This window comes from Vicia villosa, unplaced genomic scaffold (genome assembly GCF_029867415.1).
Source record: "Vicia villosa cultivar HV-30 ecotype Madison, WI unplaced genomic scaffold, Vvil1.0 ctg.000339F_1_1, whole genome shotgun sequence".
Classification (NCBI taxonomy): domain Eukaryota; kingdom Viridiplantae; phylum Streptophyta; class Magnoliopsida; order Fabales; family Fabaceae; genus Vicia; species Vicia villosa.
The window spans coordinates 856,555-883,720 of NW_026705151.1; the positions used below are offsets into that span (position 1 = coordinate 856,555).

Sequence of the window (27,166 nt, forward strand, 5' to 3'; positions counted from 1 at the left end):
AAAACACTAATTAACATTTTCCAAAACATATAAACATTTCATGCATTAATTTATATAAACATTATTAATGGTATAATTCATAAAAAAAATAATTCAATGAGATTACTGCCAACCAAATTATAGAAATTTCAAAATAATTTAACTTAATTAATTTTTATATAAGAGACAAAACAATCCCTCATTCTAAAGTAGATTTAAACAATGTAACTCTTTATTTAATATTAAATTTTAAATTTATTAATATTGAAAATAAAATTATATTTATCATGAACGGTCATTAATATGTATTGACTAATATAAAGATAAATAATATAAATATTAAATAATACATCGATTAATATAATTTTTCAAATGTAAAATTCTTAGAAGAGGTACATTATTAGATTCTAAATTTTTACTAATTAATTATTCTTAATCATATAAAAGATTTAATTCTTTTAAATATATGTTTATTATTTATAGATTATTATAAACCATTTTTTCTATAATGGTTGTGTTTGTAGAAATAAATTTTTCAAATACTATCAATGTTAATAACTTTTATTTAAAACCAATCATTTTTCAATAAATATTACTTATTGTTAGATGAAAATAAAATATAAAGCATTGATAAATAATTTTACTTCTTAAAAAACTCAAAAAAATTCACTTGTAAATAAAAATATTATTATTATTATTATTAATTTAAATTTTTTACAAAATTTGCCTTAGGCGTCAATAATTATTGGGTACACCCTGAGATGCGGGTATTGAGTTACTGATTTATTGTCAAATTATTGAGTCATTGATCGAATCAAATGATTAAATCAGATTAAATCGAATAATTTGATTGCATGAACTAATCTACATTACAAAATTATATAATTATTAAACGCTCAAACCGAATGACACAGGCTCTAAAAATATTACAATATCTTCAGAATTTCAGAATTACAAAATATCATAATTTCGCAAATTCATTCTTAAAATTAAAATTTTAAACATAATCATCACACACAACAAAATAGTAAAAATACAAATCCAAATAAATTTTAAATAAGATATATTTATATTATAATTTTATTTTTTTATAAATTTTTTTATTAAAACATCGTAATTTTTTCTGAGAACAAATAAATATTTAAATCAACGATTTTTCAAAATCGCGTTTGCCAATTTATCAATTTTGACCGATTTTTACTAATGCAATAGCTTATCCGATTTTAAAAATATTGATAGAGGGAGAAAATTGAATTTTGTAATAGAAGATAGAATGTTAAACACAACTCAATAGAGACATAAAATGGCATTAAGGTATAATAATTTACAGTGTTGGGTGTATATATATATATATATATATATATATATATATATATATATATATATATATATATATATATATATATATATATATATATATATATATCATATGAAAATGACATATTTATATGAGAATGTGAGAATGAATCTGAACCATTGAATTTTAAAATAAATGGTGGAGATTATAAATGAATCTTTTTTTCTCTCTCCTATTTCATTTATTTCAAGATGCATGAGAGAGAAAAAAGATTCATATATAATCTCCACCATTTATTTTAAAATCCAATAGTTCAGATTCATTCTCACATTCTCATATAAATATGTCATTCTTATATGATATGCCATATATATATATATATATATATATATATATATATATATATATATATATATATATATATATATATATATATATATATATATATATATATATATATATATATATATATATATATATATATATATATATATATATATATATATAGCAGTAGATGAGAAAATTCTCTATCTATATATTGTTCTAGTAATAACTTATTCAAATGTCATGCAACCGCTGCCGAGTAACCAAACAACCATGATTGCCGCTGGAGCTTGTTTCTCCCCGCTCTTCCGCCGCAAGCAGCCGTTTCAGGCCTTGAAACTTAAGTCAGGCAGTATACGGAGCATAACCTCTGCTCGGTTTGCCATGTCAGTCAACAGTGTTGGAGCAATGGAGGAGAAGCAGAGACGGAGTGGTTGGAAAGAATACTTGGAGCAAGCGAAAGTGTTGATAAAAGCAGACGGTGGACCTCCGCGGTGGTTTTCGCCGTTAGACTGCGGTTTGCCGTTGGAGAATTCTCCGCTGATGCTGTTCTTGCCAGGTCAGTCATTGTTTTGTTATTAATTAGTTGCTGAAAAACTTCTAAACCAATACATAAATCTTTGTTTTAAACAAAATTAATGTAGAGCTTTTCTACTAAAGTATACACAAATTTTAATCTTTGTTGACTTCCTTTAATAACTCAAAAGTGTAATCCTTAAATTTTGTCGAATGGGAGATCGAATGAAAAATTAGTAATGCATTTATTTATTTAAAATTAATTTACAATAGTTATTTTTTCAAAAAATAAAACAAATTTATTTTTTAACCAATATAAACTTTGATTAATTCAAAAAACAAGCGATACAAGGCGATCACGAGGATCTGCCATACACTATCAGACAAGAAAAACAAAAACGAAGGCTACTAAACCATTAAATTAATAGGATAATCTCTAGTCTTCCTATTATGCCATCTTCTATACACTATGATAATATCTTCAACTTCCCTATTTTGTATAAGGTTTTCAAATCTTTTGTTATTTCTATATCTTCAAATTTTATAAATACATTAAGTGGCGGCCAATTTAAGAAGGCCAATTTAAGAAGTTGAAAACTCTATTTTAGATAAAACAAATTAATCATTAAAAAATAACCCTAAAGGTACAATTAATTTGGAAAATGTGCCCTAAAGGTACAATTTAAGAAGTAAATAAAAAAATGTTATCTTGAAAATTGTTATTAAATTTATTATAAATATATAATTAATGTTTTAAACAGGTCGGTAGGTCACATAAACTATTGTCTTTGGCCTCTAAATTAATTTTTTCTATTTAGTAATATTCACTTTCGACATTTTAATATTGCATTGCTTTATTGTGTGGTTTACTAGCTTTACTTCCAATTTAATTTAATTTGAAGATAGACTATCATTAAAAGAAGGAAAATGCTTATTAGTAAGAAAGTGAAAAAACAAGAAATGCAAGAATAGATCTCAACCATCCATTATCACTACAACCCCCATGATCCCTATTAAAAAAGGAAGTTAAATTTAAAATTAATTTAAAATTTACCACTAAAATAGTGACACATAATCATTCTTGCATTTCTTCTTCAAATTGCTTCGTACTAAATAGCACTACTCATAAAAGAATGGAAAAAAGTTAGTGTAGAGACATTAAATACAACAATGCACATGGTAAACATTGACCGACACCATAAAATATAATATAAATAGACTTTTTTTAAAAAAAATATTTAGGCTTTTTTATTTTACAATTTCATGCTATGATGAGCTCACATTAATAATAATAATAATATAAAAATTTAAAAAGTTTATTTAAGATTAATACCATAAATCACTTTTATTATCAATTAAAACATATAAATAAAATTAATTAAAATAATTTCATAAATAATTTTAAAACTTAAAATTCAATAAATAAATTTTAAATATTTTATATTAGACTTCATTTTAAAACCCGCCTTAGACCTAAACATGTATTAGGCCAGTCCTAATTTTAAATTATTTTTTTAAAGAGAAATTTTTTATTTGTAGATTTTTTAACATGTGCTCTATGGACACATGCTAGTAATATTCAATTAAATTTACATACAGATGTAGATATTTAAAAAAATAAGATTACACATAATGTTTTTTGTTTTTTCTTTATTTTTAAATTTAGTCAATTAATTAATTTAAAAATAAATTAAAACTTATTCAAAAATAACTTCTAAGATTTAATTTGTCAAGTCTTTAAAGATTGAGTGTTTGGAGGGGCTCCACCATTCGATAGTACGCATTTCAAATTTTGAAATTTTCATATTCATACATCGACTTGATTTTTTAGGTTTAATTTTTTTTTTTACTATATTTTAATTTTGGAATTCGTTTTAATTTTTAAATTAAATTTTTTATTGATCTCTTAATTCTTTAAAATATAATATATTAATCATTTATTTTATTTAATTAACAATAAAAAAAACTTAAAAATTGGTCAATAATTCGTTGATAATTAATTGAAAAAGATTAGCATAATACATTTTATAGAATTAAAAAATTAATATAAATATTTTAAGTTAAAATACCAGAATAATTTTAAAAATTAACATACAAGACCACATAATAGAATATTAAACCTATTTTCTATAAGAAAGAGAAAGATGATTATATTGCAACGTGTTTGAAAGTCGTAATCACATATTGAGATTATGTTTGACCTGATTTTTTATTGACTTATCTTCAACTTTAAAGGAAAAGTTGGGCCAAACAATTTTTACAAAAAGCTTCTTATAAAAAAAGTAACTTTTATTTTAAAAATAAAAATATAATTTAAGTAGTGACTTTTATTTTAAAAATAAAAATATAATTTAAGGAGTTTCTACTAAAGCGGTTGAAAGTAATTTTATAATAATTTATTAGAATATTTATATGTACATAACTATATATATCTTCGAATCTCAATGAATACAATTTATACCATCACATTATTATAAATTATTTTTTAATTCTTCACTTCAACACACATTTCCATAATTCTTTTTATATTACTTTATTTTATCTAATTCAAAAAAAAATTATTCATTCACATGCCAACATTATTTTCAAATAATTTTAAATATTTATAAAATTATATTCATTTAATTTTTTCACTTTTTTATATTATTTTATTTATATATTAAATAAAATAACTTTGAAATTTGAAAATTATAAATATTATTAAACAATTTTTTACTTTATTTATAAAATCCTTATTGTCAATTTCAATTTAAAAATAAGTTTTACAACCAAATAAAACTCAACCAAACAATACCTGAATATGTTTAAGCATCAGACTAATCTATCAATTCCGACATTTATTTGACATGTTCTCATAATGAATAATGAAAAAAGAAATCACAATAAACTTTGACCTTGACGTATACTTACCTATACGGCATGCTAGTGTACTATGCTTTTAAACTACAGTATATTTATTTATTATTTTTTGGATTACTATATTTAGAATATAAACAGAAGCATACCAAGGTTAATCTTGGAGCACTCAACAGTGGCGGACACACATCAATTTAGAGATCGACAAAATGTGAACGGCTCAATTGAAATCGGATCGGATTGTGTGTCGAGTTGATTCAGTTATTTAATTTAGATTGCCTAAGATTGTTTCGGTCGGATTTGCCAAAAATCAAAATTTTAATGATCAAAATTAGACCTTAAAAATTAAACTACTGAATCTATCTGCCCGTTTGTCCAACTTTACCTCAACTTTTAAAATTTGTACCAATTATTATTTTATATTTTTTGGTTTTACATATCTGGTATTTTTAAGTTTGCATCCCTAAATTCAGATTATATTTCATTATACTCTTTGATTTTCTCATGACAAAATTTTAATTATGCATGTCTCTTATTTTCGTAGATGTACATTCAGAAGTACTTTTTTTAAATAAAAAATTGGTTTTTTTCGTAGATACATCTACGGAAGCGTTAAAAACACATTAAATATTAAATAAATTCAAATTATTTCAGTTCAGCAAATTTTCCGTAGGTACATCTATGGAAACGTTAAAAACAGAATGTTATGTAGATGTACATACAAAACATTCTGTCATACTTTAAATCTTTTACATTTCACTTCAAAAATAGAACATCAAATTATAGTGCAATCTATACGATGTATACGATGTATTCTTTTGGTGTTCTATTTTCCATTGTCTTAGGATTTAGCGTTTAAAAAATGGAACATCAAATTACAGTGCGTCGTAGGGTTTAAAAAATGGAACATCAAATTATAATCAATTTACATATTTTTAAACCCTAAACTATGGAAAATAGTACACCAAAAGAATACATCCTATAAATTGCACTATAATTTGATGTTCCATTTTTGTATACAAAATTGAAATTTAGGAGTGAAATGTAGTTGATTTGAAAATATAACAGAACTATTTTTGACGCATTCCGTAGATACATCTACGTAAGATTTGCTAAATTGAAATAATTTGAATTTTTCTTAAGTTTAATGTGTTTTTTACGCTTCCGTAGATGTACTTACGGAAAAACTAAATTTTTTTTATAAAAAAGTGTTTCCCGAGGTACATTTACAAAAACAGGGAGATATTTTTTACAACTCGCATGGTGGATAAGAGATCCAAGGATAGGGTTAGAGATTCTCCTAACTTATGTCTTGCAGTTTTTTTTCATTATTTTATTTTTTTATGGGTTTGGATCCTCTTTTATATTTTTCTTTCCAACTCTCTTATTTATTAATTTCTTTCTAGTTTTATCTCTTTTCTTTAATTTATAATTTTTTATTTATCATCTCACATTTATGTTGTGTGAAGAAACAATAATGAGAGAAAGAGAGTCTCTAAAGTGTTTTTAAATTGCACTATTTTCTTTCTCTTTTATTTATATTTATGGTAGAGTTTAAATTATATCCTTTAATTTTTTAATGAAAATTTAGAAGCCATTCCAGCATGAGACATGCTAGAAGTAGGGGTGTTCATGGGTCGGTTTGGATTGAATTTAGCCAAAACCATAACCCAACCCGTATATGGTACACTGGTTTGGGTGAGGAAAAATAACCACCCATAATATCATTAGGTTGGTTTGGGTAAAACCACAAATTTGTGGGTTGGATTGGGTTGGGTAATGGGTTACCCAATATTATTTTTCCTTATATAATTATTAATGATATGTTACATTTTTTCTTAATAAATAGTTTAACATATTACTGCTATTTTTTAAAACATCAAATGTCAAAATGTATAATGAATTTTATTATAAACATATATTTGTAAGAACCAAAGTTACATTACAGTAAAACCTAGAATTACATAAAATACTTGCAATTTATTAAAATTAGCATCAAAATAATCAAAATGTGGCATCCTAAATAAGTTAAAATCATTACTTACTAAATAAAAAATGTTCAAAAAGTTGAAATTGAAGCAAGCAAAATTAAAAACATCAAAGTCATCACTTGTCAAATTATAAAAAAAGAGAAAAAATATAGTCACTCAATAACCCATGGGTTTTGTGGGTTGGGTGTGGGTTTACCCATAACCCAATTATTTTGAATGGGTTTTCATTTTTGAAAACCGTTATCACCCAATAACCCGACCCAACCCACTTTTTTGAATCGGTTTAGGTGGGTTTTACTGGGTTTATTGGGTTTACCCAACCCATGAACACCCCTAGCTAGAAGTAAATACAACCAGTACATTGTAGTACCATAACAGGTACAATATACACCAGAAAAACTAAATACAAAATTACACCCCCCACTGATACAAACAGACTAATCAAATACTCCACTAGCAGCCCCACACCAACTAGTACTAGCTACTATAATACTTGAAATTCACGCAGGCTAATTTACAATTTAAGGGATTTGAACTCCCAACCTTTTGTATTTATTAAAGAAGGATCTCACCACTCAACCACCTTAGGTGAAAGTTTTATGGCAATATTTAAATGAAATCATAAAACTAGTATAATAGGTGGTGAGAGAAAGAAGGAAGTTTGTTAAAACAATAATGTCTATTCAAAATGAAAGTTGTATGGCAGTATTGATATATACTGCTTGAATGAAAGCATAAAACCAGTAAAATAGGTGGTGGGAGGAAGACGGGAATTTGTTATATATTAGTCCTACTATAAAACTTTCAGCTAAACTTAAGTGGTTGAGTGGTAAGATTAGGGATGGGAATTGTTTAAATTAATTAGCATGGACATACGGTCTAATCTATACATGTTCAAGTCAAATTTTGAGTAGAATGACATAAATTCTTTTATAAGTCTATTTAGTTAAATAGATTAGACCATATGATATAAAAAAAAAAAACTTATAAACCTATTAAACTAGTATATTTTAATAAATATGAATAAAATTATTACTTTTTATATTGTACTGTGTATTTTATATTAAAATATAAAAATAAAATTTAGTTATCTCGAAGAATTTGTGAAAATAAATTGAAAAAATCTTATGAATAAAGTCATAAGTTGTTTACATAAATTCTTCCAAACAAATAATCTCACAAAACTTATACTCCTTAAATAAGTCAATGTAAACAAACATTTAGTTTCATTGTACTTTTGATTTTCTAGTATATTTAATCATTAGTTAAATTGCTTATTTACATATATTAAAATGATATAGACTTTTTAAGCAAACTAATAAACTAATGACTAATCAGACTTTCGAAAAGATCAGACTCAGGCAAAAAAATAAGTTTATGATAAGTCGTATGTCAGACTAAGGCTTTGAATTATTTAGTAAGTCAAACTCAGATTCGACAAAGTCAAACTCGGTCCAACCTATTCTCACCTAAGTAACTTTTTTTCTAATGTCTAAATGGTTATGAGGATTGAATTCTTTGGTGTTCAAAATTTTGGTATTTAAATTTTAAATAATTAATTTTTGTAATTTTCTAAAAAATAATTATAATTAAATGAATAATAATGAGTTAGAATTATTTAATGAAAATGTAGCATTGACACATAATTAAGTCATCTCTTATGTCATCAAATTTTGATCTTAACTTAGAAGGAGATTAAAATTTGAAAAAAATAAATTTAAAAAAACATAAATAAATTAACCAAAATAATATAGAAATGAAGGTGAGATGAGTGAGAGAAAGAGAAAAGAGAAAATAATCTTGTATTATCATCTTCAAAAGTACCCTTTTACATTATAATATGGGCCTTATTTATAGGACCAAAGGGAGATGGAAAGTCACATCTATTAATAGGGAACATGAAGATGAAAAGGAAGAATAAGGATGAATATCCACTTTTATCTTTATTCATAACACCTCCCCTTGGATGTCCATTGAGGTTATGTCTCATTAAAACCTTACTAGAAAAAACTCAATGGAAAAAATTCTAGTGAAGGAAAAAGAGTACAATATCCTTTGAATGTGAATTTCCTCATTTAAAACCTTACCGGGAAAATCCAGTGGGACAAAACCATGGTGAAGGAAAAAAGAGTGCAAAACATATGTATTTCTCCCCCATCATGCAGATATTTATATGTGAGACGATATTTTTTGTAGTTGTTGCTTAAATTATTCTTGGAAGAGACTTCATGTAGCGCATCATTTGATGAACTTGTTGTTATGAGTTGTTGCATAGATCTCCATGAAATGGTTGTACCATCACATGTAAACAAATAACCTGTTTCTGATCTACCATTGTGAGAGTCTGACAAGTAACTTGCATCTCTACAAAAACAAAGTATATGTTTGACTCTGTTTGAATATCTCTGTGTAGCTAAATAATTGTATCTTGCTAATAGATTGACCACATATGATATATCAAGACGTGTATAATTAACAAGGTATATTAGTGCTCAAATTGCACTAAGATATGGTACTTTAGGATCAATCAATTTTTTAAATCCTTTTCTCGAGGCCTGAAAGGATCAGATATTTCTCTACATCTAATGATATAAAAATCATTGGAGTAGACAACATATGAGATTTTTCCATGTATAAGTGTTTCAGCACTTTTTTATATAACCTTCCTGATGTACAAATATTCCATTGTCCAAATTCTCAATTTGTAAGCCTAAACATAATTTTGTTTTTCCTATATCCTCCATCTCAAACTCTTCCTTTAAGCAATTTAAAGCTTTTGGAAGCTCTTCAGGAGTTCCAATAATATTTATGTCATCCACATAGACAACTATTATTGCAAATTATTTTTCACATCCTTTTATGAAAATACAAGGACAAATTGAGTTATTTGTATATCCACCCTTTAGTAAATATTCATTAAGGCGATTATATCACATTCGTCCAGATTTTTCAACCCATAGAGAGACTTGTTCAATTTGATAGAGTAATTTTCTCGACATCCAAAATTACGTGCCTCTAGTATATTGAATCCTTCAGGGAGTTTCATGTAAATGTCACTATTAAGTGAACCATATAGATAATCTGTTAAAACATCCATCATGTGCAAATTAAGCCCTTCATGTGCTACAAGGCTTATTAAACATCGAAAAGTGCTTGCATCTATGGAGGAACAAGTCGAGCTTTGTATCTCACAATTTTATTATTTTCATTTTGTCTTCGCATGGAAACTCATTTGTATCCAACCGACTTCACACCTTGAGGTGTTTGAACTACACGTCCAAACATTTGTCTCTTGTGAAGTGAGTTTAATTCTGCTTCAATTACATATTTCCATTTAGGCCAATCCTCACTTAGTGTACAAACTTTACTAGACGTTGATTCATGATCCTTTTTGTCATTCATCACATTTAGCGCTATATTGTATAAAAAATATCATCAATGTTGACTTCATGTCGGTTCCATTGTATTCCATTATGGACATAATTTATCGAGATCTCTTTATTTTCATAAGTTTCAGGTACCTGATCAATCTCTTATGGAGATAAAATGTTTATTCTGTCTGAAGATTCTTTTAAATTTTCTATATCCTCATTTGGGTCATCTTTATTCTTAGCTCCCTTTCTTGTTCGGAGATTTTTATCTTTGGAACCAATTGATCTGCCACGCTTCAGGCGTGGTCGAGACTCATTTGATTGTCCAGCAGGGATATCAATTTTTGTTGGAGCATTTGAAGTTGGTATATATGATTTAGTCACACCTTTTGGATCAGTGAATGCATTTGGTAATTAATTTACTAAGTTTTGAAGCTGAATTATCTTTTGAACTTCTAGTTCACATTGTTTTGTTCGAGGATCAAGATGAGATAATGATAATTCATTCCAATTGATATCTTTTTCCAGCTTCTTATTCTCTCCCCCTAATGCTGGAAAATTTGATTCATCAAAATGACAATCAACAAAACGAGCACTGAATAAATCTCCTGTTGTTTGTTCAAGGTACTTAGGATAGATGGAGATTCATATCCAACATATATTCTCATCCTCCTTTGAGAACCTATCTTATTGCGTCGGGGTAGAGAAATTGAAACATACACTGCACATCCAAAAATTATTAGATGGGAAATATTATGTTCTTTACGAAAAACTAACTATAAAAGGGAAGAGGTGTGATAACTTGTTGGCCTGATGTGAATCAATATTGGAGCAAGCAAAATTGCATGTCCCCAAGCAGAAATTGGAAGTTTGCATCTCATAATAAGCGGTCTAGCAATTAATTTCATGTGTTTAATAAATGATTCTGCAATTCCATTTTCTGTATGAACATGTGCTACTGAATGTTCAATGTATCAATTTCAGTAGACATACAATAATCATTAAATGCTTGAGATGAAAAATTCTGTAGCATTATCAAGACTAATTTTCTTGACATGATATTCGGGAAAATGAGTTCTTATTCAAATCAATTGAGCTAGCAATTTCGTAAACGTTTGGTTGCAAGTTGACAACAAACAAACACGTGATCATCTAGTTGATGCATAAACTAAAACCATAAAATATTTCGAACTTTTGGTTCATATTGGTTTTTATGGGGATCAAAATTTAAAATTGTTTATTTGAACTTCTCGTTCATGATTTCAACTCCTTATTCCCTCCCACTAATATTGAAAAAATAATTTATTAAGTGATAATCAGCCTACTGGACTGCAATCAAGTGTTTTATTATTTGCTCAAATCATATCCTCAAAATTGAGATTCATATCAATATTCTTTCAAGACTCATCTTAATGTATTATATTGGAGTAATTGGAGTATACACAACACATCCAAATATTCACTTAGATGAGAAATATTAGAATAAATGGTAAGTTTACGGAGGATTAAGATATAGTATCTTGTTGGCTTGTTGCGAATAAATATTTAATGTACTTGATTGCAGGTTTCCAAAGTATAATTTAGAAGTTATAACCTCATAAGTATCAGTCATACAACTGACTTTAGACGTCTAAAGAATGGATCTTCAAGTCCATTTTTTTTCATATGAACATATGCTACAATGTTCAATATCAATTTTTAATAATATATGTGATACTTATCAAGAAAGTTCTGGAAAGAAAAAATTCAGAAAATGAGATCATTTTCTGAGAAGACAATTTCACAAGCTTTTGGTTGTGAGTAGACAATAAATATTTTTCATGATATTTTGGTCAATGCAACAATTAATGTCATGAAAAAATCAATTTTTTTGATTTTTAATTTCCTTTAGAAACACAACAATTTACTGGACTGAAAAAACTTCAGGTTCTTCAATATTAATTATTCGCATCATATTATATCCAAGATCACTTAACCGATTTTAATTACCAACAATACATTTAAGTGTAATTTGTAAATTTCTGGTTTACAATGTCACGTGCTTCAATTATACTAATATAAATGTAGTACAAACTCGATGAAAAAGTTGATAGTTGTTACAAATGTCATCCATACATTATACTTGTAAATAGAAAAGAATAGTATAATCAAGATTTATACGAGAAATCTAAGCACTATTATAACAACTTTAAAATATGTAGCAACTTTAGACTATAGTTATATGTGTGTGTGTGTTGCAACATAGTTGTAAAAAAAAAACTTTGTAGTGCAAAAATATAGTCTATACAATAAAAAAGAATGATACATGTTAATTATATAAACCAAATCACTAACTAGTGACATAAGAGACTAATTTTATTGTTTGACTAGTACCAATGGATATGGAGAGTGAGATTACTTTGTTAGTAGCAATAAAATAAAGTTTCAATGTCTCAATTCTCTTGATAAAATATCAATATTTAGAAATAATAAGATATAAAAAAATAGTATCAACAAGACTTTGTTTAATATGAGATATTACAATTGATGACAGAAATTAAACACTGACCATCCTAATTTTGAAGCATCAAGAAGTATATATAATCTGTGTAATGGTTGGCAATATATTCAAAACCAATATAATTGTATCTCATGATTATCAAAATCATACAAAATCATATCACTAAATTCTTCCAGGGATGCTTGATAAGTTCTTCAAGAACTATATAAATAATTATTTTGTTATCCTTCAGGGATACTTGATAAGTTCTTCAAGAATTATATAAATAATTTGTTATAAACAATGATCTACAAATAATTTGTTTTGTTATTCTTCAAGGATACTTGATAAATTCTTCAAGAAATATATAAATTAAACAATGATCTACAAATAATTTGTTTTGTTATCCTTCAAGGATACTTGATAAATTCTTCAAGAAATATATAAATAATTTGTTATAAACAATGATCTACAAAATATAACCATTATCCTGCGATGCGTTAAAATTATTTGTATCGTTCTTCTAGAATGACAATCTTTTATGAGCATATTAAAAATTATAAACTTTTAGATGATACAAGAAAAAAACCTTTATGAAATCCTTATGAGATATTTTAATATTATTCTTGCAATTTTTTTGGGATCCATCAAAATTATAATTGATATTATCTTAATCAAATATATAATAGGTTAAATAACTATTATATCTGAGAATTTCGTGCTGATAACGTGTTATGAAATTAACCAAAATAATATAGAGATAAAGGAGAGATAAGTGAGAGAAAGAGAAAAGTGAAAGTAATCTTGTATTATCATCGTCAAAAGTACCATTTACATTATAATATGAGTCTTATTTATAGGATCCAAGAAACATAGAAAGTCACATCTATTAATAGAGAATATGCCAATGAAAAGGAAGAATAAATCTTTATTCATAACAAATCTGAATTTTAAAATAGAAGAATAAAAAAAAAAATTGCAATTAAGCCAATTGGCATGATACTCCTCCGCAACGGCTAGTTTTCTCCCGGTAACGGCTAGTTTGCTGTCCTCCTTCCTCCTCTCTCACCTCTCAGCTTCCTCCTTTCTTATCTTCATGGATGCTTCACTACTATTTCCAGAGACCTCCTTCTCCGTTCCAAATCGAGACCCGACGGCTAAAAATGACACTCTAAAACCTCCATTACAGGTTAAATCCTTTTCGTCTGTGGTTGCAAACAATGTGTGCGACATCCCTCTAAGCCAACTACCCACTCCTTGCCTCAAGGGAGATAGGCTGGCTATCACGATTCCAGAAGAGGAATACAAAATTGGTGTGGAAGCTTGTAAGCATAACCTTCATGGTAGAGTGATTTGGTCGAAAGGAGCCACGCCCCTTACAGTCGTTAATCTGAAAAGCAAACTCATGGAACTTTGGCCAGCCATAGGTAAATGGGGAGTCACTTCTTTAGGAAAGGGATTCTTTGAATTTGCATTTTCTTCGCTGGAAGATGTTCAGAGAGTACGCTCGGTTGGTGCTTGGTCAATTCCTCAGGGAGTTCTCAAGCTATTCCCTTGGACTAAGGATTTTGTTCCTTCCACACTCAAACAGACATCAGCTCAGGTTTGGATACGAATACATGGATTGTCGCAAGAGTACTGGAGGCCGAAAATACTCTTTGCCATTGCAAGCAGTGTAGGAACACCAATCTGCATTGATTCAGCCTCGAATATGTCAGCATTTGATAGACCCTTTGGTCACTTTGTTAGGGTGCTGGTGGACCTCGACTTGACTAAAGAGCTCAGCTATAAGATTCTCGTTGAGAGAGTCGAATTTGCTTTTTTTGTTGATATCGAGTATGAAAAGATTCCAGAATTCTGTACCTACTGCTCTTGCATTGGACATGCCATTCAAAATTGCAAAAGAAAAGATCAGGTTGCTAAAGGAAAAGATTCTGAGGGTAACATTGTCAAGGATGGCAAGATCAAAACTAAAAATCCTCCCACACTGGTAAATCCTTTTATCCCTTTGGATACTCAAAAGGAAGCTTCGACTGATAAAAACAATACCCCCCAAATGGACAAGGGTCACACAAACACTCAGCCTGAGGAATCCTCTAAGGCCAAACAGTTGCAAACCAACAATATCCAGGATTCATCTGAAGAAGACAGAAACACTGAAAGTGAGTACATTGATGCTACACAAGTAGTTGAATTTGTGCCTGAAACTCAGCTTGATGAAGCTCACCAGCAACAGGTCAAAGACTTTCTTCTCCACTCATGGGACAATATGGCAGCAGCAGACAGGGCAGATGATAATGGAGTGGACCTTCTGCAAGATACAGACTTCCAATTGGTGTCATCCAAGAGAAGGAGAGGAAAAAAATCTTTGTCTCTTGTCAACAATAGGCAGGTGCCTAGCAAACCCAACTTGTCCTTATGAAGTGCCTCTATTGGAACATTAGAGGTATTGCTAACAATGCTTCTAGAGTTGCCCTAAAGAAGCTGATTCAAAGGAACTCTCCTGATTTTATCTTCATAGCTGAGCCTTGGATGAATTTTAACAATTTCCCTATGGCTTGGCTATCCAGGTTTGACTTAAAACCTTTTGCCTTCAATATTAGAAACAACATGCTTCCCAATCTCTGGTGCTTCTGTAAGAACAATTTTGATCCTACTATTACTTTCTCTGACGATCAACACATTTCCTTTACTATTAATTTGAATAATATGATGTTTGGTTTTTCTGTCATATATGCATCTACTGATTATATTGCTAGAAGAAACCTGTGGCAATCCTTAACCAGTCAAAACACTTCCATTCCTTGGAGTTTTATAGGAGACTTTAACACTATCATTAGTTCTGATGAGTATAGGGGGAGCCACACACCTGCTTCTGTCCCGATCAGAGACTTCTTTGAGTGGACTGACACCAATCAACTCATACACTTACCCACTTTAGGTAACTCCTTTACTTGGTGTAATGGTAGGAGGGGTAGACATAGAACTGAGAAGAAGCTGGATAGGGCTATCTGCAACTTGGTGATGATAGACACCTGTAGTAGCATAGATTGTCATACTCTCCCTAAAATTAAATCTGATCACTATCCTATTATGTTAACTGTTAACTTAAATCAAACTAGCTTTAAATCTCAATTTAAGTTCCTCAAAGTGTGGACTTTGAATGAGGAATGCCATAAACTTATTGAAGATACTTGGAAGGTTAAGATATATGGTTGTCCTATGTTTGTCCTTGATAAGAAACTCAAGATTCTGAAACAAAAACTTAAAGTTTGGAACAAGCAGAGCTTTGGAGACATACACTTGAGAGTTTTGAATGCTGAGGATGACCTTAAAAAGATTCAGACTGATATAGACACTTTAGGTTACAGTGATAGTTTGCATGACAAGGAATTAAAGGCTCAACATAATCTTGAGAGAGCCTTACTTATGGAAGAAGTCTTTTGGCATGAAAAGGCTAGAATTAAATGGCATGCTCAAGGGGACAGAAATACCAAATTTTTTCACACTTATGCTAAGATTAAAAGGAAAACTAACCTTATTTCCTCTCTTGTTATTGATGATGTGGTGGTTAATGATTCTGCTATTTTGGAAAAACACATTGAAAGTCACTACAAACTTCTTTTTAACCAACAGGTTACCCTTCAAAACAATGACCTCATTTCCAATGTCATTCCATCTCTTGTTAACAGTAGTTCTAATGAGTTGATGACTAGAATTCCCAACCTTGATGAGATCCATAGAGCTGTTTTGAACCTTAATGCTGAATCTGCCCCTGGCCCGGATGGGTTTGGAGGCATTTTCTTCCATACTTACTGGGACATTATCAAATCTGATGTGGTTAGTGCTGTTACTCAGTTTTTCCTGGATGATTGGATTCTGCCCAACTTCAATTCCAATACTTTGGTCCTCATACCTAAAACTAAGGATGCTAACTGCTTAGGCCAATATAGACCCATAGCTTTAGCTAATTTCAAGTATAAGATCATTGCTAAAATTCTTGCTGATAGACTGAGTACTATTCTTCCTTACATTATTTCTCAAGAACAAAAAGGCTTTGTTAATGGTAGAAGCATTAAGGATGCTATTTGTCACACCTCTGAAGCCATAAATATTCTCCCAAACAAATGCTTTAGTGGGAATGTTGCCTTAAAGATTGATATTGCTAAGGCATTTGATACTCTTAGTTGGGACTTTCTTCTTAAAACTCTTAAGGCCTTTGGTTTTGCTGATAAATTTTGTAGTTGGATTAAAACTATCCTTTGCTCTGCTAATATGTCTATAAACTTTAATGGCAATCTTGTTGGATTCTTCAAATGCTCTAATGGAGTGAGACAAGGAGATCCCTTGTCTCCTCTTCTGTTCTGCCTGGCTGAGGATGTTCTTAGCAGAGCCATTTCTAAGCTGGTCAGCAACAATCAAATAAATCTTATCAAGGCTAACAGGAATCATATGGTTAACTCTCACACTCTTTTTGCAGATGACATAATGATTTTTTGTAGGGGTGATGTCAAATCTCTTACTGCAATCTCCAATCTTCTTAAGGACTATGCTAGCTGCTCTGGGCAACTTTGCAATTTCAGCAAGTCTTTAATTTATGCTGGTGGCATGTCCTCCAATAGACATTGTCTTCTGGCAGACATCATTGGTTTCACAAAAGCCACTCCTCCCTTTATGTACCTTGGAGTGCCTATGTTTGTTGGTAAACCTAAAGCTTGTCATTTTTCTCATGTTGCAGATAACATTAGGATGAAGCTAGCCTCTTGGAAAGCAAAGCTCCTTTCTATGGCTGGCAGAGTGCAGCTTGTTAGATCTGTGGTTCTCAGCATGATGATTCATAGTATTTCCATCTACAACTGGCCAGCTAGCTTAATTAAAAGGATGGAGACCTGGATGAGGAATTTTATTTGGACTGGTAGCATTGAAAACAAAAAGCTCATCACTGTAGCCTGGAAGAATTGCTGCAAAAGATTGGATGAAGGTGGTCTTGGTATTATCTCTCTTAGAGACTACAACAAAGCAACAAATATGCATCTCTGCTGGAAATTTATGAACAAGGATCAACATTGGTCTCAGCTCCTGAATAGTAGGGTGATCAGAAATGGCAAGATAATCAAATATACTATCAAATCTTCCATATGGAATGGTATAAAGGAGACTCATGAGCTGGTTAAAGAAAACAGCATCTGGATTATTGGCAATGGTAGGAATGTTAACTTTTGGATGGATAACTGGCTTGGTGAACCTCTGGCAGTTAAATTCAAAATTCCTGAAAGATTTCACTCTAATTTGAAGACTATGGTGTGTGATTTGTGGACCCCTCAAGGCTGGGCTATCAAACCTAATCTGCAGTTGGTTTTTCCTAACCTTCTCCAATCTATATCTACTATCACTATTCCTGAATTCAACAAAGATGATGCCTTTGTGTGGAGACACTCTAAGCATGGAGATCTCAGTTTCAAAACTGCCTATCAAACAATTCACAAACCATGTCCTTCTAAGCTTTGGTCCTCCTTCCCTTGGAATCAAGATTCTCCTCCTTCCTACTCCATGGTAGTTTGGAGATTTATGCATCACAAGTTGCCTACTGATGACAACTATGTCATTAGAGGATTCAGCCTTCCTTCCATGTGCTCTTTGTGTTTATCTAAGGCTGAAACCATGGACCATCTTTTCTTTGAATGCTCCTTTGCCTCTAAAATCTGGAATTGGCTTGCTGATACGTGTGATATGCATTTTAAAGTCAGAAATTTTGAAGACTGCCTGAATCTTATTGATAAGGATTGGTCTGCCCAGGCTAGAACTGTCGTTAAAACCAGTGTTATTAGCATATTCTATCATATTTGGAGGGCTCGTGTTGCTGCCATCGCGGCTCAAGTTAAGTTGGCCGGCAATTTGACTAAAAGAAAATCCAATAACAGCATTTCAAACTTCGCTTTGCTCAAAAGATTCGATGTCAAGCTGAATCCTTCCAAGGCCTATGGGTGTGTTGATGTTCTTTGGTCTCCTCCTTTGTCTTCCTGGATTAAATGCAACGTGGATGGTGTGGCTAGAGGTTCTCCTTGGATTGCTGCCGGCGGGGGTATTTTCAGAGATTGTTACGCCAATCATGTTACTAGTTTCTCCATTTTTCTCGGCTGCGAACCACCTGCTAATGCTGAGTTAATTGCTGCTATGGTGGCTATGGAAAAAGCTGTTGATATGAAGTTAGGAAATTTTTGGTTGGAAACCGACTGCACCCTTGTTGTTGATGCTTTCTATAACCATGCCTTGGTTCCTTGGAATCTCCGATCTCGTTGGCTTAAGTGCTGGGCTCACATGATGAATATTGATTTTAGAATCACCCACATCTATCGAGAGGCCAATTTTTGTGCGGATGTTCTCGCTAGCATCGGTTTAGATTGCAATACTATTACTTGGTTCCACCATGTTCATAACAAAATTAGGCATGAGTTCTTGTTAGATAAGCAAGGCTTCCCTAGATCTAGAATTCTTCTTTAAGAGGTTTTTGGCTTTGTCCCCTCTTCTTTTGTAACCTTCTCTTTTTATTTTAATATATTCTCTTTTGGTTAAAAAAAAAAATTGCACTAATCTACTTTGAATGAAAACAATGGAGGGGTTCAGGGGAAGAGAGTTTTGAGAAGTTTATTTTTTTCTCTCATAGCTTGGGTCATTATACGACTAAGACTTTCAGCCCTCTCTCTTTCACTTCCATCTCTGGTTTCCATTTTTCTTGATGAGATTACGCAGAGATCGGAAAATTGGATTGAGGTTTCGGTGGTGGCGGAAATGCCACCACCTTCTTGTGGCAACTATCTGAAGCTGAGATGCTGTGTGAGATGAGAGCGTCTTACTTCGCACAATGCTTCCAGCTCTACGATTCCTGTTACCTCATTTGCAATTACATAGTTTATTTCACCACAATATTTATTCATGTAATCTAATGCCGTATGTATCAAACCACAAGCTTATATTCCAACATTTACAGGAATTGATGGCGTGGGATTGGGACTTGTTTCACACCATCACAAACTCGGAAGGTTATTTGATTTGTGGTGCTTGCATATTCCATTTGCCGATCGAACACCATTTACAGGTTATTTTTGCTTCTACTGCTCATCTTCAACTCTCTTACCATATACATTATGTTTCTTTTTCAGAAGTGTATTCCATCATTATTTATTTTCATGTTGTAGACCTTGTGAAATTAGTTGAGACAACAGTTAGGTTAGAGTATCAGCGTTCACCAAATAGGCCCATATATCTCGTCGGAGAATCCCTAGGAGGCTGCCTTGCGCTGGCTATTGCCGCTCGTAACCCTCATATTGATCTTGTACTAATTTTGGCAAATCCAGGTAACTTTTTAGCTTTTAGTCATATAGATAAGATTTATTAGCTTTCCTTTTAGTGATCTTATACTAATTTTGGCAAATTCAAGTAAGATGTCTGTTATTGCCTATGAATAAGCTGGAGATTAGTGTTTTCCGAGTAATGCCATTTATTGGAAATGGTTCAGTGAAAATCCATTTCATAGCTAGAGCTTTGAGTGAAAATTCCTTAACAATATCCAAGTTGTTTTTACTGTAACAGCAAATCTGTAAAGAATCATAAAGTACCTGATCATCTGACCATGACCTTCCTATTTGGCAGCTACTTCTTTCGGTAGGTCCCAGGTGCAACTTCTAACATCATTGTTGGACGTGTTGCCTGCCACACACTTTCCTGCTCTGCCTAACATTCTCAGCTTGAGTGCAGGTTTGCTCATTTTTCTTTGCAGTTTTTTATTATGTACTATTTTCTCAACACCCATGTCAGGTGCCTTTAGTCCAATTTTTATCTTCATAGCTCCTAATATATCTTGAAAATGTTGAATGTTATGCAGAAAACGAATCTAGTTTACGAGAATTACGTGAAGAATTGTTTTCTTTCAGCAAAGATGTTTTCTTTTTTAAATATTGTGTTTCTCTTTATTAGGACTCTAATTTATAAGATTGGAACTGTGCCTCCAAGTTGTTTGAGACAATCCTGTAAATTTCATATTATGTCTCTACTTCCCTATTTTCATAGGATTTACCCACCATTATTTATGTCTGTTCATCCCTACTTTCATAGGATTTACCCACTATGGTTTATGGCGTATGAGATTGTTGTGGATCTAGTTTTTTCTCTTAACCATGTAAATGTTTCATGCCTTTACTCGTTCTTGTCTTTAATTCTTTTTTATTTATTTTCAGCTTATGCATTCTGCTAAAATTTAATTTATTTATGAATCATAGTTTTCTAGTTAATTAAATTAGCAAATGCTTTATTTCCTCTATGTCACTAGGAACCTATGCTATTTTTTCACTCCAACATCTTAAGGCCTTGTTTTTTTTGGTAAAGTTCAAATATCATAGTGAACTTGTATTCCGTCTTTATCTTTTACCAAAGAAAATGATACTTTTCTATATTTTTGCCTTCAACTTTTCTTTTAACATTAGGAGACATTCTAAGGACGGTGTTCGATAATGCTGTGAAAGGACTTCCACTACTAAATGCAGCAAGAGAGCCACTAGGCGACTTTAACACTTTTGCATCATCTCTTCCTGTAAGGTTCTATTATTGTTTTTATTAAAAAAATTAAATAAAAACAATTTCAATTAGAAGAGCAGTGTGTGACTTTTTCTTTATGCTTTGAATATTTGAAGCATGTTGTGCGAGTAATAATGAGTTAATGCCATTGAAAGTGCTTAAAGCATAATTCAGAATAAATATTGTGAACATTGGCTAACTTATTTTCGTTCTCCTATTGTAATTTAAACATTGTAAAAGTGGAATATGCTGGATTTTGGAAGACCGTGGTTGCACATCACTGCATTTTCTTTGATCTGACTAGTTGTTGCTCATTTGAGCTTTCACTTCATTTACTTTCAATACTGAAAATCTTTTGTTGATTGAATTATCAGGTTCTTGCAGGCATTTTACCAAAAGAAACATTTTTGTGGAAACTAAAGATGCTCAAGTCTCCTTCAGCATATGCTGATTCACGCCTATATGCTATAAAAGCTCAGACTTTGATACTTTGCAGGTTCATCTCCTTGTGATTGTATAACTTACATTGGTCATTATATCGAATCATTTGTCCTATCTAATAGCAGAAATATGATAGAACCAACAGGTATATTATAACTGAAAATGGGGAAGAATACCCTTTGATTACGAACAATGGAAGCACTTCAAGGGTCTGCCAACCTCCCAATGCCAAAAGGCCCTATTCCTCTCGTATGATAAGATAATCCCCTCTCTAATCCTCCTCTCTATTAATAGGCAGCATGCCTTATTTAACCTAACTACCTCTTATCAGACTATTAACTATCCATTAACTGACTAACCAACTATTTAACTAACAAATAACTACTTCTTAACTAACAATAAAAGACCTATCACAATGCTATTGCTGAAGAAATTGATAAAAAGAGTGTTTAGTGCGAACAACCAATTTAATGAAAATTTATTAATATTAGATAGAGAAAGATTGTAGAAATCCATCTTTGCTGTTATTAGATTAATACTATACTCATAATAGATGGAATAACCATTTGAAGAGTTCTGCTAACAGAACCTCCATAACTGTAAAGTAAATGGCCCACTGACATCTTCCTATAAGCCATGATAAATCAGCACTAACAGTATGACTAGGATAATGGAAATAATTAAAATAACTGCTAATTATCTTTATTGACTGAGGAAGAACTATAATAATTACTTCTAAACCTTTTCTTTTATATACATACCATGGTTTCCTTTTCATAAACACATGGCACTTTCCTTTTTCAGTGTATGACTCTTTCTGCAAGATGAAACTGAGTTATTTCATTTGTTCTTTTAGTGGAAAGGACCAGTTACTACCTAGCCAACAGGAAGGTGAAAGACTACGTCAGTTACTGCCTAACTGTGAACTCCGTAAATTTGATGACATTGGCCATTTCCTATTCCTGGTATTCTTTTCTCCTTTTCTTTTTTTTTTCTTCTATTGGCATGCTGATAGAGACCATGTGACAGGGAATGAGACAAATGAGGTTATGGTTTAGCATCAGCCCAATGGGCCCAAGGTATGGAGAGTTTATTCTAGAAGGGGCAAAAAGGGGAAAGAGCAGTAATTCTGTTAGAGAGTGCAGAGAGTGAATGATTGTACGATTCCACAATATAAGGAATGGATGAGAGGTTGAGAGGATTACCTTGAAAAATATTCTGTTGCTTAGTCATGAATAAGAGGCTCTAGCCACCTATAGGCGCTTGCTCTGTGTCATATCTAGGGTCATTTCCCTTTCTGTAATTCCACTTTTCCATCAATTAATAAACAATCATTCTGTTGTGTGTTGTTTGCCGCATTTTCCTCTTATTATTTCTACTTGTGCTTTGTTGGGTTTCCAATTCCAACACATGCTTCCCGTTAAGTTTCCATCCAGGAATGCATCACGATCTTATTCGTTTGATACAAATGATGTCAAACCAGTAGGAGGTTAACTGACCCTAGCTTTGGGGCCTTTGCAGGAAGGCAGCCTTGACCTAGTAACGATAATCAAGGAAACTACATACTACCGGCGTGGCAAGTATCATGACTATGCTTCAGATTTCATACCGCCTACACGAGATGAGGTCAACAAAATAATAGAATCATACAGGTAAAACTTACTGAATAAATTTGACTATTTAATCTATTAACACAAAGCAAGAGAATTCATGGTGCAACTACCATCACGAGTTGTTTGATATTGATGTCTTGATGACATTGTATGCCTGTCAATTCATATTTGTTTATTCTTGTTAGTTGAATTGATCTGTAATCAAATAATAGCATTTAACACCTTTCAATTATAATGCTTCCAGTTTGTTTAACTTCATCACTAGCTCTGTAATGCTTTCTACTTTGGAGGATGGAAAGATTGTAAAGGGCCTTGCTGGAATTCCTTCAGAGGGGCCTGTTTTGTTAGTTGGGAATCACATGCTACTAGCATTGGACAAAGTTTCCTTGTTAACTCGAACTTATACCGAACGAGACATCATTGTTCGAGGAATGGCACATCCCTTTATGTTTAAGAGACTGAAAAGTGGAAGATTGCCAAAAGTATCTTTTTTTGACTGGTTAAGAGTTATGGGTATTGTACCTGTAACAGCAACTAACCTTTTCAAGCTTTTTTCTTCCAAGTCGCATGTCCTATTATTTCCTGGAGGGTTTCGCGAGGCTTTTCATAGGAAGGTAAATCCATTATGTTGGCTCTTTATTTTGAGTTTGATCTTTCTCATGGAATCCGGTTTTGCTCACCTGACTTTATTTGAAATCTTTGACTTGTTCTTCTTGAACAGTTGGAACTAAATGCAGTCAGCTGGTTAGGAAGATTAGATAGAGCTTGTGATTTATATGAATTGATTGAGTTATCAGTTATAAGTTATACCTTATAACCTCTTTTTTTATAATTCATTTAAAGGTAAAAAGAAATAAAATTCATGAATTGTAGTAGGTCTTGGATGTGCTGGAGAAAAAGAATATTACTTTGCCAGCATAATCATATAATTGCATCAAATGCTTGGTATTTAATATCACACGTTGGATCTGTCAAAAAAATAAAATAAAATATTTTTATGTACAAGTGTGACTTGGAAGTCCTGCTTAGAAAAGTGAAGGTTGAACACTTTATAAGTGAGATGACCCATACACATATCACCTACATTGTTTCCATACATTGTCGAAGTTAATGCACCATTTACTTGCATACTGTCTGTCTGGTGCATCTGGCTTTTGCTGATGAAGCAACATTTAGTGTTCCGCAACAACTGCAATCCCATCCGTAGACATATAAGATGATGTCAGAGGTATTGGGCTATGAGGGTGTCCGGGGATCATCACATTCAACCACACAAGTGAGAGAGACACCACATCTTAACCAAAAGTCTTAAGTATTAAGTCTTATAAAGTGTTCACCAACAGACGGTATCCTTCTAGTTTTTAGAAAAGAAAGCGAGGCGTCAAAAAAAGAAAGGAAATGATTACTGTATTATTGAATTCACATTTAATGTTGGAATTTCAGCATTTATTTTTTTGAGCTGCACTGTGTCTCTATCTTTATATTTAATCACTGAACTATACTAGAGTTGTTAAATTCTCTATCATTTTGTGATAATTATTAGGGTGAAGAATACAAGTTATTCTGGCCTGAACAATCAGAGTTTGTCAGGATGGCTGCCAGATTTGGAGCCAAAATCGTACCTTTTGGTTCTGTTGGAGAAGATGATCTTGGTCAAGTAAGTGTCAGTATTTAATCAGCCAATGGTTTTCCTTTACAAAGTAATTATTTTTCTCAAAATGCTGGCATTGAAGGCAACCCCTTACCAATTTTTATGGGAAGCATAATTCTACTATAGTTTCTTACTCAGTAAGTTATTATGAACTGTACGGATTTAATTTTTGGTTACTACTAGTGTAATTTCCTTGTAAGCTGTCATCAAAAGTTTTCGATTGCATTGTGGTAAATGCAGCATTTAGGCCTATTGCATACTGAAATGGATCAATAGATCAGATTTTGGATTCATTTTAGCCATTTGGATGGAAGTTATGTTGTACTCTTCTAGCATTTAGCTATTTCCATTTATAAGATATGGGAAAGGTTCAGCAATTAGTGGAAACCACACATGTTGTGACATATTTATAATCGTTGAGTAGTCTTAGGGAGTTGGTATGTTTAAAAGAAAAAAAAGCAAGAAACTCCTATGTTACTTTTCTGTCAAGTCTCCCAGCAACCGCCGTCTCTCACTACCTTCTCTGCTTCCATGACCACTACCCCAATGAAGCCTCAACAGCCTATTCCCTTGCCACATGAACAATCCTCTATCAACTAGAGAGCTCTTTTCTGCCAACACCCATTAAAGACAAACTAAACCCAGAAGAAGTACATACTTTTATGGTCTTGCTTGAATCAACGGCCCAATACACCACGTAGGAGTTTATCTTCTATCTCGTGAAAATCTATCTGGCACTATGAAGAATTTGTGTACTGTAACACTCACCGTAGCAAATAACAGAGGGATTGAAAATTCCATATTAGAATTTTTGTGGATATCTTAAACCTAGATTTGAATATCACAATGCCATATGTCTTTGCTCTTTTCAGATTGTGATTGATTATGATGACTTCATGAGGATTCCTTACCTTAGCTCTGTAATAGAAAATCTTAAAAATGAGGCTGTGCAGTTGAGGTATATATCTTTGCTTTTTGTTGATTCATACCATTTTTTATATACTTTCCTTTTTTCCATCTTTTATCACACACACATAAGCATTATTTTTGTCCCTCATATATTGCTAAATTAGGGTTGGTGTTGGCGGTGAGGTGGAAAATCAACAAGTGTATCCACCTGGAATTTTGCCTAAAGTTCCGGGCCGGTTCTACTTTTATTTTGGAAAACCAATTGAAACGGAAGGTAATGCACAATGCGTATTTCTCAACTTGGAATAACTAAAATGTGGTGGTAAAATTTGAGATATTGTTTGACAGGAAGGAAACAGGAACTTAAGAACAAGGACAAGTCTCAAGAATTATATCTTGAAGTGAAAACTGAGGTAGAGAGATGCATTGCTTATTTGAAGGAAAAACGGGAAAGTGACCCCTATAGAAATGTATTGACTCGGTCATTATACCAAGCTACACACGGTCCTACATCCGACATTCCAACTTTTGAAATTTGATTGTTCTGCACAGAAAATGGTATGTCCTATAGAAGGTTGGACCATTGTGCAAATCTTCCTATAATTTAAATTAAAAAGAAGCAACTGCTAAAAATAAGTGATTGGGAAAGGATCATAACTACTCAAGTTGCAGGTAAATTTGTAAACTTTTATTCTAGGGTCATGGCATCTTGAACCATGTACGAGGTATCAATCTATCATTCCCTATCATAGTGAAACTATATTTCTTTCGTCTATACTCACACACCAGAAGTGTTTGGAATTCATTCCAATACTTTCTGTGGTTGGTTTTTAGTTTGGATGATTGTTTGCATTGAAAAGTCTGATAAACCTATATGGTCCTTTGGTCTGTGTTTATGCCATTTTCTCCAACTCAGACCAACTTTTGAGATTTGTTTGCTTTGTAAAAATGTTGTTTTATTTTTAAAATTTATTGTCAAACAGCATGTAGAAAAACCAAATAATCAAATTATAACAACAATCATCATTAAAACAATTTCAGCATACAATACAACATGTTCTATGAGTGTTTTATGGGTGCTTGATACTGAGTTGAAGAGTGTCAAAGATAAGAAAGAAACAATTTTTGGGACACTTGGTTGACCTTTTTAACATGTATCGTACGAGTG

General features: G+C 31.6%; 1 protein-coding gene across 1 annotated transcript; it reads left to right on the forward strand.

The window, feature by feature from the left end:
- Positions 1 to 1,849: 1,849 nt before the first annotated feature.
- On the forward strand, positions 1,850 to 26,928 carry LOC131626982 (phytyl ester synthase 2, chloroplastic-like). Its single transcript, XM_058897817.1, has 13 exons — positions 1,850 to 2,159; positions 19,802 to 19,909; positions 20,010 to 20,168; positions 20,464 to 20,568; positions 21,294 to 21,400; positions 21,759 to 21,880; positions 22,682 to 22,790; positions 23,347 to 23,477; positions 23,683 to 24,052; positions 24,982 to 25,095; positions 25,962 to 26,047; positions 26,163 to 26,272; positions 26,347 to 26,928. Exons 1-13 carry the CDS (start codon positions 1,874 to 1,876, stop codon positions 26,535 to 26,537), a joined length of 1,998 nt encoding a protein of 665 aa, XP_058753800.1. The 5' UTR covers positions 1,850 to 1,873; the 3' UTR covers positions 26,538 to 26,928.
- The last annotated feature ends 238 nt before the right edge of the window (positions 26,929 to 27,166 follow it).